Raw genomic sequence first — 13,871 nt, forward strand, 5'->3', positions numbered from 1 at the left:
TCTGTCTGCAAGACGCTATATACACAGAGGCTTTGCATCGTACATGGCCAAGACACGTTGGAGGAACCCTTTCCACTTGATCTGTCTTCAAACCCCTCCTGGGTGGAGCACGGATCTATCAGCGCTTTCAAGCTTTCAGAGCAAAACAAACACGCCTTGTTTGCTGAAGCGTTCGGTCCTGGTATCGATTTTGAATGCAGAGGGCGAGGTGGAGTCATTTAGGACGTGATTAAGTCGTAGTGCCAACGTATCGTTTGTGCGTTTCCTTTGTGACGTGGTCACGGTCCACAGAGTCGATTTCCACCCACCGGGAGCACGTTCGGTTCTGTTGATGTTTGCGGAGTTTCAGCTAGGGCAGGAAGGAATGTCACATTCTTGTCGCATCGAAGTTGTTCCGTGTGACGGAAGATGGAGAACAATAGTGTCAGAAGAAAACAATGGGTATACGTTTCGCACTGGAACGGAGCCGACAGGCGTCGTCGTTGTTGTTGTTCTCAGCTGACGTATTTCTTTTGTTGCATTAGACGAGAAGAGGGTAGGCGTGAGAATGGAAAATGTGTCCACCGTTCCCATGGTGACACGTATGGGGGCGGACTGCATATGACGTGTGTTGGTGGATGATGCGGTTTGGTGTTAGCGGGGGTTTGACATGTCAGCGCGAACGTGTGCTTTTGGAGAAGTGTCTTCTTCAGGTGGAGTGTTAGATAAGCATACTTCATAGTGAGCACTTCATCGATGATATATGCGGTGTGCCGTAGAACCGCTTGTCAGCCTGTTCTCGAGGAAGGAAATGGACTTTCACGTCACGCGAGCCGCGGAACTCTTATGCGGTCCTCAGAACAAGCAAGGCATCTGTGTCCACGCAGTGGGGCAAAGAAATCTGAACGCATTGGTGGGAAAGACTGTTTGTCTATATCTCACCTTGCACCACCTTTGAATGTGTATTGATGCCACCTACTTCCTTGTCGACAGCTCGTTCTTATCGGTACAAGACACCCCAAGCAGCACAATGTACTGAAGGTCGAGTGCAATAGGGGTGGACGGGTAGGTGGAAGGCCTTGAACACACTCGTAAAACTAACGAACATTGATAGGACACATACCGTCCACCCCTATTGCACTCGACTTTCAGTACATTGTGCTGCTTGGGACCGCACAAATGACCTCCCTCGGAACGCGAGAAAGACTCAGGACGTACACGTCAGCCATATTTTCGTGAGATACGATCTGATGATCATTGGAATCCTCTGGACGTTGGAAAAGCTTGGCTCTTGATGATGATATACGGCGTAAACGGGGAATATCTTCCACATCCTTCGAGTGTCCCTGGAACTGAGGGAGTGGAAAAGACAAGCAAATGAACAGAAGAAGAAGAATTGTTTTTTCTCCCTTTTTCCTTGTGTTTCCTTCTTTTTTTTTAACGTCTGCGTCTTTCTTCTCCTGTCTTCGGCGGTCTTCGGCCCTGAAGAAAAACATGTGGAAGCTGTAGTTGGGCTATCGACAGAGCGATCATTGCTTACTGGCGCAGTTTCGAGTGTATCTACAGTCTTCTTTTGCTAATGGCGGGTTGCGGCTGCTTCCAAAGCGGCAAAGCCATTGTGGAAACTGCTACATTGCTCATGTGTATCTTTTCCTGGGTAAGAGAAAGAATCGTCCTTCCATTCTTGTGCTGTGACCCGCGTTCCCTTGCTCGTTATCCCAAAATGGAAAGAGGATGCCTCGTTCCCACTGTTACGCGATTCCGAGAGCGCAGAGCTGCCGCGGCGACAGTACGGTGCCCGATTACAGTCGGAATGCGGACTACGGCCTTCGACATGGCAACGGGGGCGTCGTCTCCCGTGCATATGACGTGTCAACGCGTCACCCCTTTGAAAGACGAGAACAAACCCGGTGAACGCGCACACTCCGAGGAAGAAAAGAAAAAATGTGTCCCCATCGTCTGCAGACTCTGGGAACCGCATGCAACGTCGGCAGCGGCAACAACTGGTGAATGAGGAGGAGGAGGAGGGGAAGAAAATGTCTCTTCTTCACCGGAACATTTTCTTCTTTCTTGTTTATGTCTAGCTGGTTTATTTTACGGGGGCGACGTCGGAGGTTTCCCATGGCAGTTGTTGTGGAGAGTTGCTAGGCGTTCCGTAGCATGCCTGCTTGCTCGACACTGCTGCCTCCGCCGCCAGTGGAAAGAGAAAACGGCTGATCGACCGTGAGAGTCTTCTTTTTTTCCCCGTGCGGTAATCTAAGCCGGGGACATACATGGGGACCTCTGTCGCCTGCTCGGAAAGTGTGCGACATCATTACTGTTGGGAACAGTGCGGCGCGGTGGCTTGTGTGAACGCGTGGGAAGGCAGCTGTAAACGTGGGAGGTCACGACGACGGAATACGAAGGAGACCCGATTTTGTCGGGGAAGTTGTTGCAGTAAAAAAATAAAAATAAATAAAAATAAAAGCGAAGAAACGGCTCATATTGGACATGACACATCTTGACTGAATTAGAACATGCCCGATTCGCAAAATCCACCAGTGGGTAGACAGACGACGCATTTCGCTGTCTAATAAAAAATAGTAACCGTTTGCACTGGGTTAAAAATGCATCTACAGCGCCTGGTGGTGGTCGTGTTTTGCAGGACTATATTTAGTTCACTTCTGGCCTACGATGTGGCGCTTCGGGGTGGACCGTGATACGACGTGAAAGTAGCGTGTCGCCTACCTTCGTATTTTGTGGTGTAACGCGACAAGGAAGAAGTTGATCCATACGATCCTGGTATCAATACGTTCTAGTAATATTTTTGCTTTGCAAGTACGTAAGAAAAATTCGCCAGCATCTTTTAGTAGCTCAGTGGCGTGCTTCGCAACTAGTCGCGCTGTGTGTCGTGTTTTTTCGCTGTCCAAGCTCGGGCTCTGCTCATCATGGTATAATCCATCGGCTTGCCTGCGTCGACGCCATCATATCTTCGCAACTTGATTTGTGAAATGTTGATTATTCTTCGTGACTTATTTCCTGACGCTGCCCGCCTGGCGTAGCAGACTACGGCATCACCGTCACTTGATTATTTTTCTGTGCTCTCGTAGTGCCCCTAGAATAGTGGATTCACCTACGTCGCATTCTGACGCAGCAGTGACGTGGCATGCTCGTAAGTTCCTCCTGCTGGTGGTCACTTTTCGTGCGAGCGGCATTGAACGATGACAAACTGCGCGATTTTTCAATGCATGAGCTTCGTAAAAGCAAACTTAACATCAATGGCGAAATGTCTTCGGGATAAAAGGATTTCAAAACACCATTCTAGGCTTCGTTTTCGAGCAAAAGCTGCGCCGAAAAAGTGACCACCACCTTGGCGACCCAATACGCCTTCGTTTGACGTCGTGTGATTACACCTTATATGAATCAGGAAAATTAGCTTTCTCTTACATACACTCAATGTTAATTTCGAAGAGCTTCCGAACAAGGACCAGTACAGTAGAAAATTTACCGAAGTTAGTCCCATAGAAAATACATGGGGCGTCGCAGGTGGTAATCCATCCTATAGCTCTCTTTCCGGGACGCAATCGTTGCGATGGCTGCCCTTCACATAGTCCTTTGGATCAGAGCTTTGTTTTGCATCAGTGAGGGGATCCAGACGTACATTTGTGTCGGCAGTATGTGTGGTCATCTCTTGTAACCGCGTCCCGCGACCACCGACGCACACAGCAGCCAGAGGTGGAATGCAGTTTGTTGATCTTGGACGAGCTTCTTTTCTTGGCGTGAGGGCTCGTAAAGTTCTGCGGTGCGTCGCTGTGGATTGGTATCGGAATGCCGTCGAGCCGCTGCTGCCTATTTGGCAGCCTTCCGAGTGAGAGAGGGAGGTGCTTTTTTGTTTTACGCCTCGTTCAAGTGGAAACGGTCCGTCTTCCAGCACTTCGGAGAGATCAGACGGGAGAAATAACGAAGCGAGAAAAGGAAACTTAGCAGTTCACCGACCTCAGTGCCTGTTACCATGCGCTGCTGGGCGTGAGAAATGTGTTAGAAAAATGCCTGCCAGCGAACGTTAATGACAGAAATGCATTACCTAGGCAGGTGTAATCTGCACACGAGGCACTACCAGTCATGTGGTGAAGAAAAAAGTTCCTTATTGGCAGTGTGTTGGCGCTCCTCACATGCAGCGTGAGACATAGGCGCGTGACAGTTTGTGTTCAGCACTTGCTGGCGTTTTTGTCGACTTAGAGCAATTCGTGGGCGCACTTCTGTACTGCGAACGTGTCTTTCAAGCACATGTTTACTGTGTGCGAGGCAGCATGATTCAACGACGTTCTCCGAAGGTTTCACGCCAACTTAACGGTTCAGACGTTGTGATTTCGCTGCAGGCAGGGCGGTTCTTTGTAGCCAGATGACGTATACTTGACGGACCCTGCCATGTCAGAAAGCCACTTTCGCGTTCTGTACTTTGACGCAAAGCGAGTGGGGCGTGCTTTACGGGAATTTTTTTTTTTTTTTCTCCAAGCCCCCTCTCGCGCATCTGTTGCGCTCTCCTCGGCCTTGAACGGAACTTTCTGCTCGTTGCGCAACGCCGGAGTCTTGACTCAGCACTCACGCCCTTGGAAACGTTTGAGTGTGCGTTTAGAATAGTAGTACGTTTGTAACTATTTGGGTCCGATGACAAAGTCGTTTTCTGCGCTATCGTCTCTACTTAGGTGATTCACGATCAACTCCTACGTTCTTCCCATGTTACTCGTGTTTGGTTCCGTTAAAGGGGTGTGCCTCGAAATAAAGGGCTGCAAAATAAGCTTTTGGAAATAAACGTTATTTCACTCTAAAATGCACAGTCGCGAGCGGGAAATTGGCAACAGTGAACTTGGGCTAACCTGGACAGCAAAAATTCAAACACCGAACTTGGACTACTAACTAATAATAAACTAACCAACGTGGTGTGCCGTCGTGCCTGTCCCGCTAAGCTGAGAACTCTTGTGCTTGTCTTCGTGTCCCGTGTCTCTCGGTTATTCGTTCCTTCATCCACTAAGCATAACGGCCGCCAAAAATTTGGCTTTCGTTCGCTGAAATGACTTGGACAGACATCGAATATCCGTGAATTGGGGTGGTTAAGTAGTGATACCGTGTTTTTCAAACACTGCATACACCATCTTACGAAGCAATCCAGCATTCTCCTTAATTTTCATTCTTTCGAAAACGGGAATTTCCAGATCGGGGATTTTGCAACCGGGAATATATAGAGGTCCACCCACGACGATCAACTCCTACGTTCTTCCTACATTACTCATGTTTGGTTCCGTTGAAGCTGGCTCAATGAACAGGCCGCACAAAATTCTACTCCAGATTGTTATCGGTTACGTAACATTGTTTGTCAAAAGGGGAACGGACCGTCATTTGTGCGCGTGTGTGGTGTCCTTCAGAGCGTGAAATTTGGAGGCCTTGGACTGCGTCACGTCCGTTTATTTTTTTCTTTCAGCGACAAAAGAGCCCTTTAGCTCTCGCTGGCCTTGAGTTGCCATCGCCAGGTGATCAAAGGGATTATTTTATTTTGGTTTTCTACGCATGACCTGCCTTGTTTTTAAAGCTCGACTGTAGCTGGATCATTATAGAGGTAGATACTTTGTGCTCACGCAACGTTCCTTCAAGGAAACATTAAAGTGCACGCGCAGGTGCCGTATGGTTTGATAAAAGGAACGGAAGGAAATGTCCTGTTCAGCAAGGACGTAAGAGGTTCAGTCGGAAATTAACCCACGGCACAAATCATAACTTTCGTGCTTGTAATAGAGCGCAGATTCACAGTGGTTCAGGTATTAGCGTTCACAACACGTACAACACGCCGTCTGACCATTTCCATGAGTAAGGCAGTTGTGAACTAGATTGTCCACGTCTTAATGTTGAGACATCCTTGTCCTGTTGTTTTTACTCTGCGTGGATCCCACCATGTGTGATTGCCAGGGTTTTCCGTTCAAGTCTCTATATAAGACCACGCACTTCCACCGTACTTCGTGAAAAATACATGGAGTTCATCACTGACTGCATCCGTCTTCTACTGGGCACCGTCCTCATCATTGACAGTGTGTTTAAGTGGTCTGTACCCAGTAGAATAACAATACCTGTTCGAAATATCGGCACCTCCCTACCCGAGGTTTTTGTTTAGTGTACCAGATCGCTGGATTAACCGCTTACACCATAGTTTTTTTAAGTTTAGCGCTGATTTGATGTTCTTGCGGTGTTAAAACAAGGCGTGGAGTGCATTACATGCATTGTTTCTCACGGAGTAAAACCACGACGGCAACACAGTCGCCGTGGTCGCCATTTTTTAAATTGGGAACTGGCTTACCCAGTTCCTGCTCCCACACGCTGTAAATAAATCTTCGGCGTTCGCACGCGGCGCTGGTGCATCTGCACTCGCCAAAGAAAATATTACAGCTTAATAACGGTACAAGCACATGAAGAAAAAGGGAGACGGAATAAAGAAGAAAAAACGAAAGCGGAAGACCTTTTGTATGGCTGGCTGGTGGGTAGCTTCTCTCAGCTGCCTCCTATCCCACGCCTTTTTTTATATATATTTATTATTTTAATATAATGTCTTTCTGGTGTTCACCATCCTCCAAGGTCGTCCTCACGGCTACGACGTGGCGCTTCACGGTGTTGCAGTTTTTTGGTTGCGCTCCTCCTTTTTTGTTCTTCGCCGACGCGAGGCCACCCTGAGGTGAGGTCGGCGCGGGAATAAACGATTTTCTTCGGTTTACTTGCCCTCTGTAATTGGTCAGGCGTACGCGGCGGACAGACGATGCAGCTATTTATGTTTCGACAAGGTTTTCCACACGGCACCTTCATCTCGCCTCCCCGTGTATTCACACGAGCGACATCCCCACGGAATATTCTAGTAGAAGAAAAAGCGAAAAAGGAAAAACTACTCACGGGGAAGAGGTTCCGCCATGTTTTAAGACCGTTCGCTTGGTGCCGAAATATCGGGAGGGACGTACTCAGTTACAGCAGATCACGGTCGACACATTTAGCAGACGACACAGTTTGCGTCTTTCACACTAGCGACGTCCCTATGGAATATTCTAGTGGACGAAAAATAAAAAAATAATAAAAGAACCGCTCGCTCACTGGGTGTAAGTTCGGAGCGTCTAATGTTGAGACTCGCACGGTGCCAGAAAATCGGCTGTGGTTTATGCGCACACATAGCAGACGACACTATCAGTCCTGTCGTCTGCTGCGGAATATCTTGTGGCTCCGCTGCAGGAATTCCCCATAGTTAGATAGAAGAGCACTGAAAAGCATTCTCACGTCGCACCAGAAAGTTATGACGTTTTTCGCATCTTCCGCTGGAATATGTTCTGGGGTATGTTGCCCATGTGAGTAAAAAGGTCCCTGCGAACCTTCGAGCAACGAGGGCACTTCGTTTTTCAACTTCATTTTTGTGATGATTATTGAGATATTTCATCGGGTGAGGAACTCTTTCGTTTCTTTTCGTGCCTGCGATTAAGGGTGCAAACTCCTTCGGCAGTTAGACCCCGATATGCATGCCTGGCGTATGTTCGTATAGAGGGAAGCTTCGCTCGTGCCCCATTTGAGTGTTATGCAAATGAGACGTGCCCTATCAGGCCACATTATCATGACGTCGTTCCCCATCAAAGACTGACAGTAGTGCCCTGGCGGCTGGGCCGGTTCATGAAAGACTCGCGTAAGACTCCTTTGGAAATGAGGCGAGGGCGTTAATGGACGGGAAATAAGGAAATGGTTTCCCCCCTTGTCTGTTTCCTTTTGCATCCATGTATTGCGTTTTCCCGATGGCCTTTCTGTTGGTAACGACAGTCTGTGTAATGTAAGACACGCGCAAGTGGGTTAGTAATACTTTAACTCAGTTTTGATACATGTCATTACTATAATGCCGTTACTTTTTTTTTTATATCTATTACGAGTTTTAGTTTTGATTGAGCTGATTGAGTGGATAGTAGATAGTGATTGAGCTTTTCCTTGCGAGCACAGCATGTAGGTTGTGGCTTATATAGTGGCCTTTATAATCACCTTAATATCATCTTATATCGTGCTTAATATCACCTTATCACGCTGACAGGCGTCGTCAGCTCGGATATAGCAGACGTCTGCAGGCTTATTCCAGCTGTCGTCTGCTACCCATTTGTGCGTGATTCATGTTTACGGGTAACTCAACTTATAGCGAACGCGTTTCGCTGTCATAACCACGCGGTTTCTCACAGTCACGGTCATATCACAGCGCCTATCGTGTGAGTCGGAAAGCGGAACCATGTTATCGTTTCTCCGGAGTGACCGGCGGAGATGTGATGTCTGTCGCTAAGCGCTGTTGGCGTTACTGCAGGAATGTGTTTACATGTGGTGAGGCGACACTCAAGATTCCGTCCGCAAATGATCACGCCGCGGGATTTTGACAGCGGGACGTTGCTGTTGAATAGCTGTCCTAAGATCATGTCCTAAGGATAATGCAGGAGTAGGCATGCAGATAGTGCAGGACTTTGTTTTTGCCGAGTTTTATTTCACTGCGTGCTTTACGTTTTGCTATGCTTTTGGAGAAGTCAACTTTTATAGGTGAAACCGCGCAGGAATTAGACGTTTGTGATTGGCTTAGATGGACGCATGACGCCTCCGAGTAACAACGTAGTGCACCCGCATGTTTCAAACTATTCCTCGTACATTGTTCATGTTGCGAAAGCGCTCGTGGCAGACGATGTACTCGAAGAACATTTCTATGTTTTTGAAGTAGACACTAAAAATATTAGCATGAACAAAAACATGCGACTCTTCACTGCCTGCCTGGCGTTCGCCACCTTCTCGCATGTCCCACTCTCAATGTGCGCACTACATTCTTCCGTGGCGGAGGAATACCTCTGTGACTGTAGCTCTTACGTTGCTTCTGAGTGTACAGTAACGACTGCGTGTGTTCACAGCTTGCTACCACCTCACGTGTTACGCACATAATGTACTGCACGCAGTTTTACAGGATGTCAACTTACAGGCTTCTTCCATTTCCTTTTCAGGATGGCCTCATTGCTTACAGCGAGGATCGCGAAGGTCGGTCCACGGAGTCCCCCTGGCCCATCCTAAAGAACGTTGTCTGTGGTGTCGCCGTCACGGCTCTGGGCGCCCTCACGCTCGGTGCCATCCTGACGTCCAAGTCGTAGTGCCTGTGGACAAGCAAACAAGACTGTGATGTGTGAAACGGGCAGCAACCAACTTTTTACCGTGCTTCGGACGTTACTAACTTTGCCCGTCGGGTGGACGAGTGAATGACGTTGGCATACTGTGGACACAGGACACTCGAACGTGCGTGTTTTACCGTCACCCATTGTACCTGCTATGGCCGCGACCTTTTCTGTTGTGTCTGTACGTTGTTCCCCCCCAAAAAAGAGACGCCGATGTGTGGGATCCGAGCGGCGTGACCTATTGTAGGTACAAATTTTTTAATTTTTTTTTCCTCTTTCGACTAGTCCTCACATAGTTTCCTTTTCTTTCGTAAGCGGAGCACTGGTAAGTGGTACTTCTGTTGGGTAATACAGGTAATGTTCGCCGCAGTGTTCCGTTTCTTTTTTTTTTTTTTCGCACACCTTTAGTTATAGGTCGCCATTTTAGGGTTTGTAGAAAGTTTGCGGATTCTATAACTGCTCGCTATGGGGAATCTCATACTGTATGTGTAAGGTAGATGTTCCAGATGTGAGTGTTAGTTTCTGGAAGCGCGGAGTAAGGCATCTCGCTGGGCAGTGTCACTGCTGGACGCGAAGAGGCAGTCGTGAACAGCTGGTATACAGATGTTCTTTTGAACAGCACTAGCTATTAGCTACTGTACTGTACTAGGGCTCATTGTCTAGCTGCGTACCTCAGCGAGGACACTCTTGGTTGTGATGCCTACTCAGTGATTCTAGTTAGTGTCATGCTGGCATAAGAACGACATGATGACAGAAATTCCTTTTAGCCACGTTTTAGGATGTTTAAATTTTCTTTTCTTTAAAAAATTCTGGTGAAGAGGCTTTCACTGCTGTGACATTTATGTGACTGTCCCATACGCGTGTGTCTGTGTATACGTCTAGAGTTTGTATAAAGAGAGGGCTGTCTAGGCCTGTATTTAGGATAGGTCTTTATTTATAACTTATCTGGACTTGTTTTGGACGGTTCCCCCGACACTTAAAGATAAGTATATATGTAAATCCACCCTGTCTTTGAAGTAGCTGAGCATATAAATTGCTGCACTGCCACGTCGTTTCTTCGGCGTTCTCTCTCTCTTTCTCCCACTGTCTAATGCTGACTCCCAATGTACCATAGCATGTTTCGTTCAACGTTGCTCTTTTCCCTTTCCTATTTTGAGTTCGTTTTTCTTTAATTTACTGTTCCAGGAAGTTGGAATGACGAGTTTATGGGTATATGTATATAATTGTATTTTTCGAAATAAATACTGCAGAAAGACATTTGCTGCTGTTGTGCCAGAAAACATCAAATGAAACCAAATACTGCAGAAATGTGGTTTAGTTTCGCCTTCGCACGTGATCTCATCAGGGCCGGCGAGAGAAATTACGGGCCCCCGGGATGACTTCGGATGAGTCGTGCCACCTCCTCACTTCTCCTAGTGGGTGCAAGCAACCGTCGAGTCGGGCGGGCCCCTGGAAAGTCACGGCTGCCCCCCTCTCGCCGGTCTTTCATAGAACGTGTTTCTTACAATTGAAATGAGTGTATATCATGAATAGCGTGTAAAATGCCTCGATTCTCACGCATGCTAGATGTAACACAACTTTTACTTTGCAACAAGGTTATGCGGTGTTGACAGATCCGAGATCGAACGGTGTGAATTAACTACCGTATAATGTGGACGTCGTCCTCGCGTCGTCTGCTTTTACACGTGTATTCTGCGTTCAGTGCAGTAGGTGGAGCATTGAGGAACCGAACAGTATCGTACCATCGCGGCACAAGTGATCTTCTGGTGAATATAAACAAGAATTACAGAAAAGAACCACCGGCCTGTTGCCTACACTAGAAAGGTGACGGTGTCGCCCCCTATACGTCGATCTCGGCGATATTCGCTGAAACGAAATGACGTTACCGCGCCATGATGTCACAACTTCTCGTGTAATAGTGGATTCCACCAATGTCAATACACACACGACATCACACCACCTTCAGCACCGCCATTGGACGGCGCGGTAGTCAATCGCGGTGCATGGAGAGGGAAATAAACCGTTAGCTGTGCGCTTGGCTCAGAGTCGAACCGGGAATTTTGGTTTGGAGAAGTTTGGTTCAGCTTAGGTCGCCGTCACTTCTTTGCACATTGGGGGCAAAAAGACGTGTCCTTTTATGATTGGGGTGCTGCATTGCCACAGGCGATACCACCTGAGCCAGCTGAGCGGCACCTACTCCAATTATCTCCACCGCTCCAAATCACGTGGCCCTCTGACGCGAAATGAGCGAGCTGTACTCCACGGGTTCCTATCGCTGCGGTTTCGGTTTAGGCTAATTTGCATATCAAAAATTCGGGGATGAATATTTTAACCCACGTGCGGGTTTCAGGAGTTGTTAAACGTGAAATGGCTCGTAACTAAGATAGTCTCTCAATCTGCCATCTCGCTTTTGCCCGAAATCCCCTAATTAAAAAGTTCATGAATGAATTTTAGGTAATTAGTCATCTCGTAGTTGCACACTTTCTTCGCGAGGATGTCCGCCTGGCCGTAGAACTCAACTGCAAAAACAACATCTATGCTGCTCTCATAGCTTTCTTTTTTTTTTTTTTAATCCTGGTCGGTCTTACGTGACGAACCCTGCATATCAAAAACGTTACCTCAAACTTTCGTCAAGATCTCCTCTAGTTTAGGGGGAGTTCGATTTCTTACAATTTAATATGGCCTTACTGCCACGAACAACACCCGAGGATGTTGTCATTTGTCCGAGCTTTACTAATCACGACACAATGTTGCAGGCATACTATATCCTTGTACATAGATGTTATTATCCCTTTGGCTCCACAATGATATGTAAAAAAAAAAAAAATCGACACTTCCTCTCTCTCAACACATCCAAAACCTGCACTACATGTAGCACCATTGACCAAAAGACCAATGATTCTTCTTACGCAACGAGAGTCCGCCGAAATGCGCATCAGTCTACAAAAAAAGGCAACCGGAGTTTAAAATTTAGACTGAATGATAAATTGCGGCCACGGAACGCTAACAAAAGCAGTGAGAAAGGTAAAAATCCTGATGGAGTCCATACAGCTATTATGCGTTTGCCGAGTGAGCATTGGCCCCTTTGAAACTAAGTGCCGCATTCGAAGAGGAAGACACAATGGGAAAAGAACCTGCGAAATCCCGGCTCTGTTTCCAGTTGAACGCCGATGAAGGACCACAAAGCCTGCTCCGCAGAACGAATTAAATGAGACTCGCAAATAGAGATACGCAAAAAAAGGGGGTCCTTAGTATTCATGAGTTTCTTTCGAGCAGGAGTCTTTGCTCCACGCTTGAAACAGAAGGAACTTTCTTTCATACGACAGGCCCCCCCTGTGAGATGGGATCGTGCAATGGGAAAGTTCTTCTGGCTGGCTCCAAGAGGGAAAGTGCTTCTCTGGTAAAACGGGTGTTAGAGGAAAAATGTACACGTTGCATATCTCGCTTCCTCCTTTCTGGAAGCTGCTGCTTTCTCTTTCGTGCAAATCTGATGCCGGAAGCTACGTAGCGTTTTTGGTGACGTAATCACCGTGTGCAAGAGGTGTCATGAAAGGCGTTGCGGTACACTGTACACTATAAGAACAGGATGATTTTAGTCTTTTATTGGGACTAGGTGCGTTGCCTCACACGTTAGTTCCATTCGGGACTAAATGCATTGGAGTGTATGCAACGTTTTTAGGGACTGTTTGCCGTGCTGGGGAGTAAATTTAAGGGTCGGGGGATTAAAATGGGAAGTAATGGTAGCGTAGAGAAGTAGAAGTTGTCATTGCTCCCCAATTTGCTCCCCATTTGTTGTTTTTCTTTGAACGTACAACTGAACTACATGATCCTGGATCAGTCGGATTCCTGGACATTCATGACCGCCTTCGTCCCATGCAGTCCTCATGGATGTCCCTAGGCGACATGTAACAAATGAGTCAGCAACCGGAAATATCACAGAAAATAGAAATACTTTTGTACCAAAGTGGGAGGAAGGGATAAGGGATGACATTTCGAGTGAATACTCTATGTGTTAGGAAGAAGAATACTCTCTGAAGAAGAGCATTCGCTCGAAACGTCATCCCTTTATCCCTTCCTCCCGACTTTGGTACACCAGTCTTTCTATTTTTTTTCGTTCGTGTTAGTGTACCTGGCAGCCCTTTGGATTTTTGTTCACCGAAAATATCGTACTGATATGCAAAGCCCAGCAGCTATCAGCGCACTGTACTGAAAAAGCACAAAAAGGCACAGGGTAGGTGACAGACTCCTTATTAATGAAGTGCCTCAGTTCGCGGGTCTGGGCCGCGCACGGGAACACCACCCATCTGCACTTGTACGATCAGGATCGAAGGAAGGGGATTACGACTGTTCCAGAGAAATTGAGTTCTAGAGTCTCACAAGCAACTTGTCTAACGAGGCAGTTGTCACAGCGATATATCTTAAGTGACAGCCACGAGAATAATGACAAACCCCTTTATCGTTACATTAGGAGTGGATCTACGCAGCGGAGACGACCATTGTGTGGACATCTGGCCACCGGTCACGCGGAAATGGTTGCTTTCACCAGCTCGGAACGGCAACCTGTCCCCGAGCGCCGCTTGTACCCTTTTACTGGAGCAGGAAGTTGGACCGCTGCAGACCATTGTGCTGACAGCTGGTTGAAAAATCATTTTGCTCTCTGAGTCAGTGGCTTCCGATGTTGGGACGAAGTCATGAGACCGAGGTCCCTTGCGGTCGACA

At 47.4% G+C, this 13,871-nt stretch overlaps 1 protein-coding gene across 1 annotated transcript in view; it reads left to right on the forward strand.

Moving 5' to 3' along the window:
- The window catches only part of LOC135366992 (bcl-2-like protein 1), a 35,837-nt gene extending 25,428 nt beyond the window's left edge, over positions 1-10,409 (forward strand). The window contains exon 2 of the mRNA XM_064600032.1: positions 8,988-10,409. Within this exon, the coding sequence (XP_064456102.1) occupies positions 8,988-9,131 (144 nt within the window). The 3' untranslated portion in view covers positions 9,132-10,409. The remainder of the gene's footprint in view (positions 1-8,987) is intronic.
- Positions 10,410-13,871: the final 3,462 nt, after the last annotated feature.

This window comes from Ornithodoros turicata, chromosome 8 (assembly GCF_037126465.1).
Source record: "Ornithodoros turicata isolate Travis chromosome 8, ASM3712646v1, whole genome shotgun sequence".
NCBI classification, from domain to species: Eukaryota; Metazoa; Arthropoda; class Arachnida; order Ixodida; family Argasidae; genus Ornithodoros; species Ornithodoros turicata.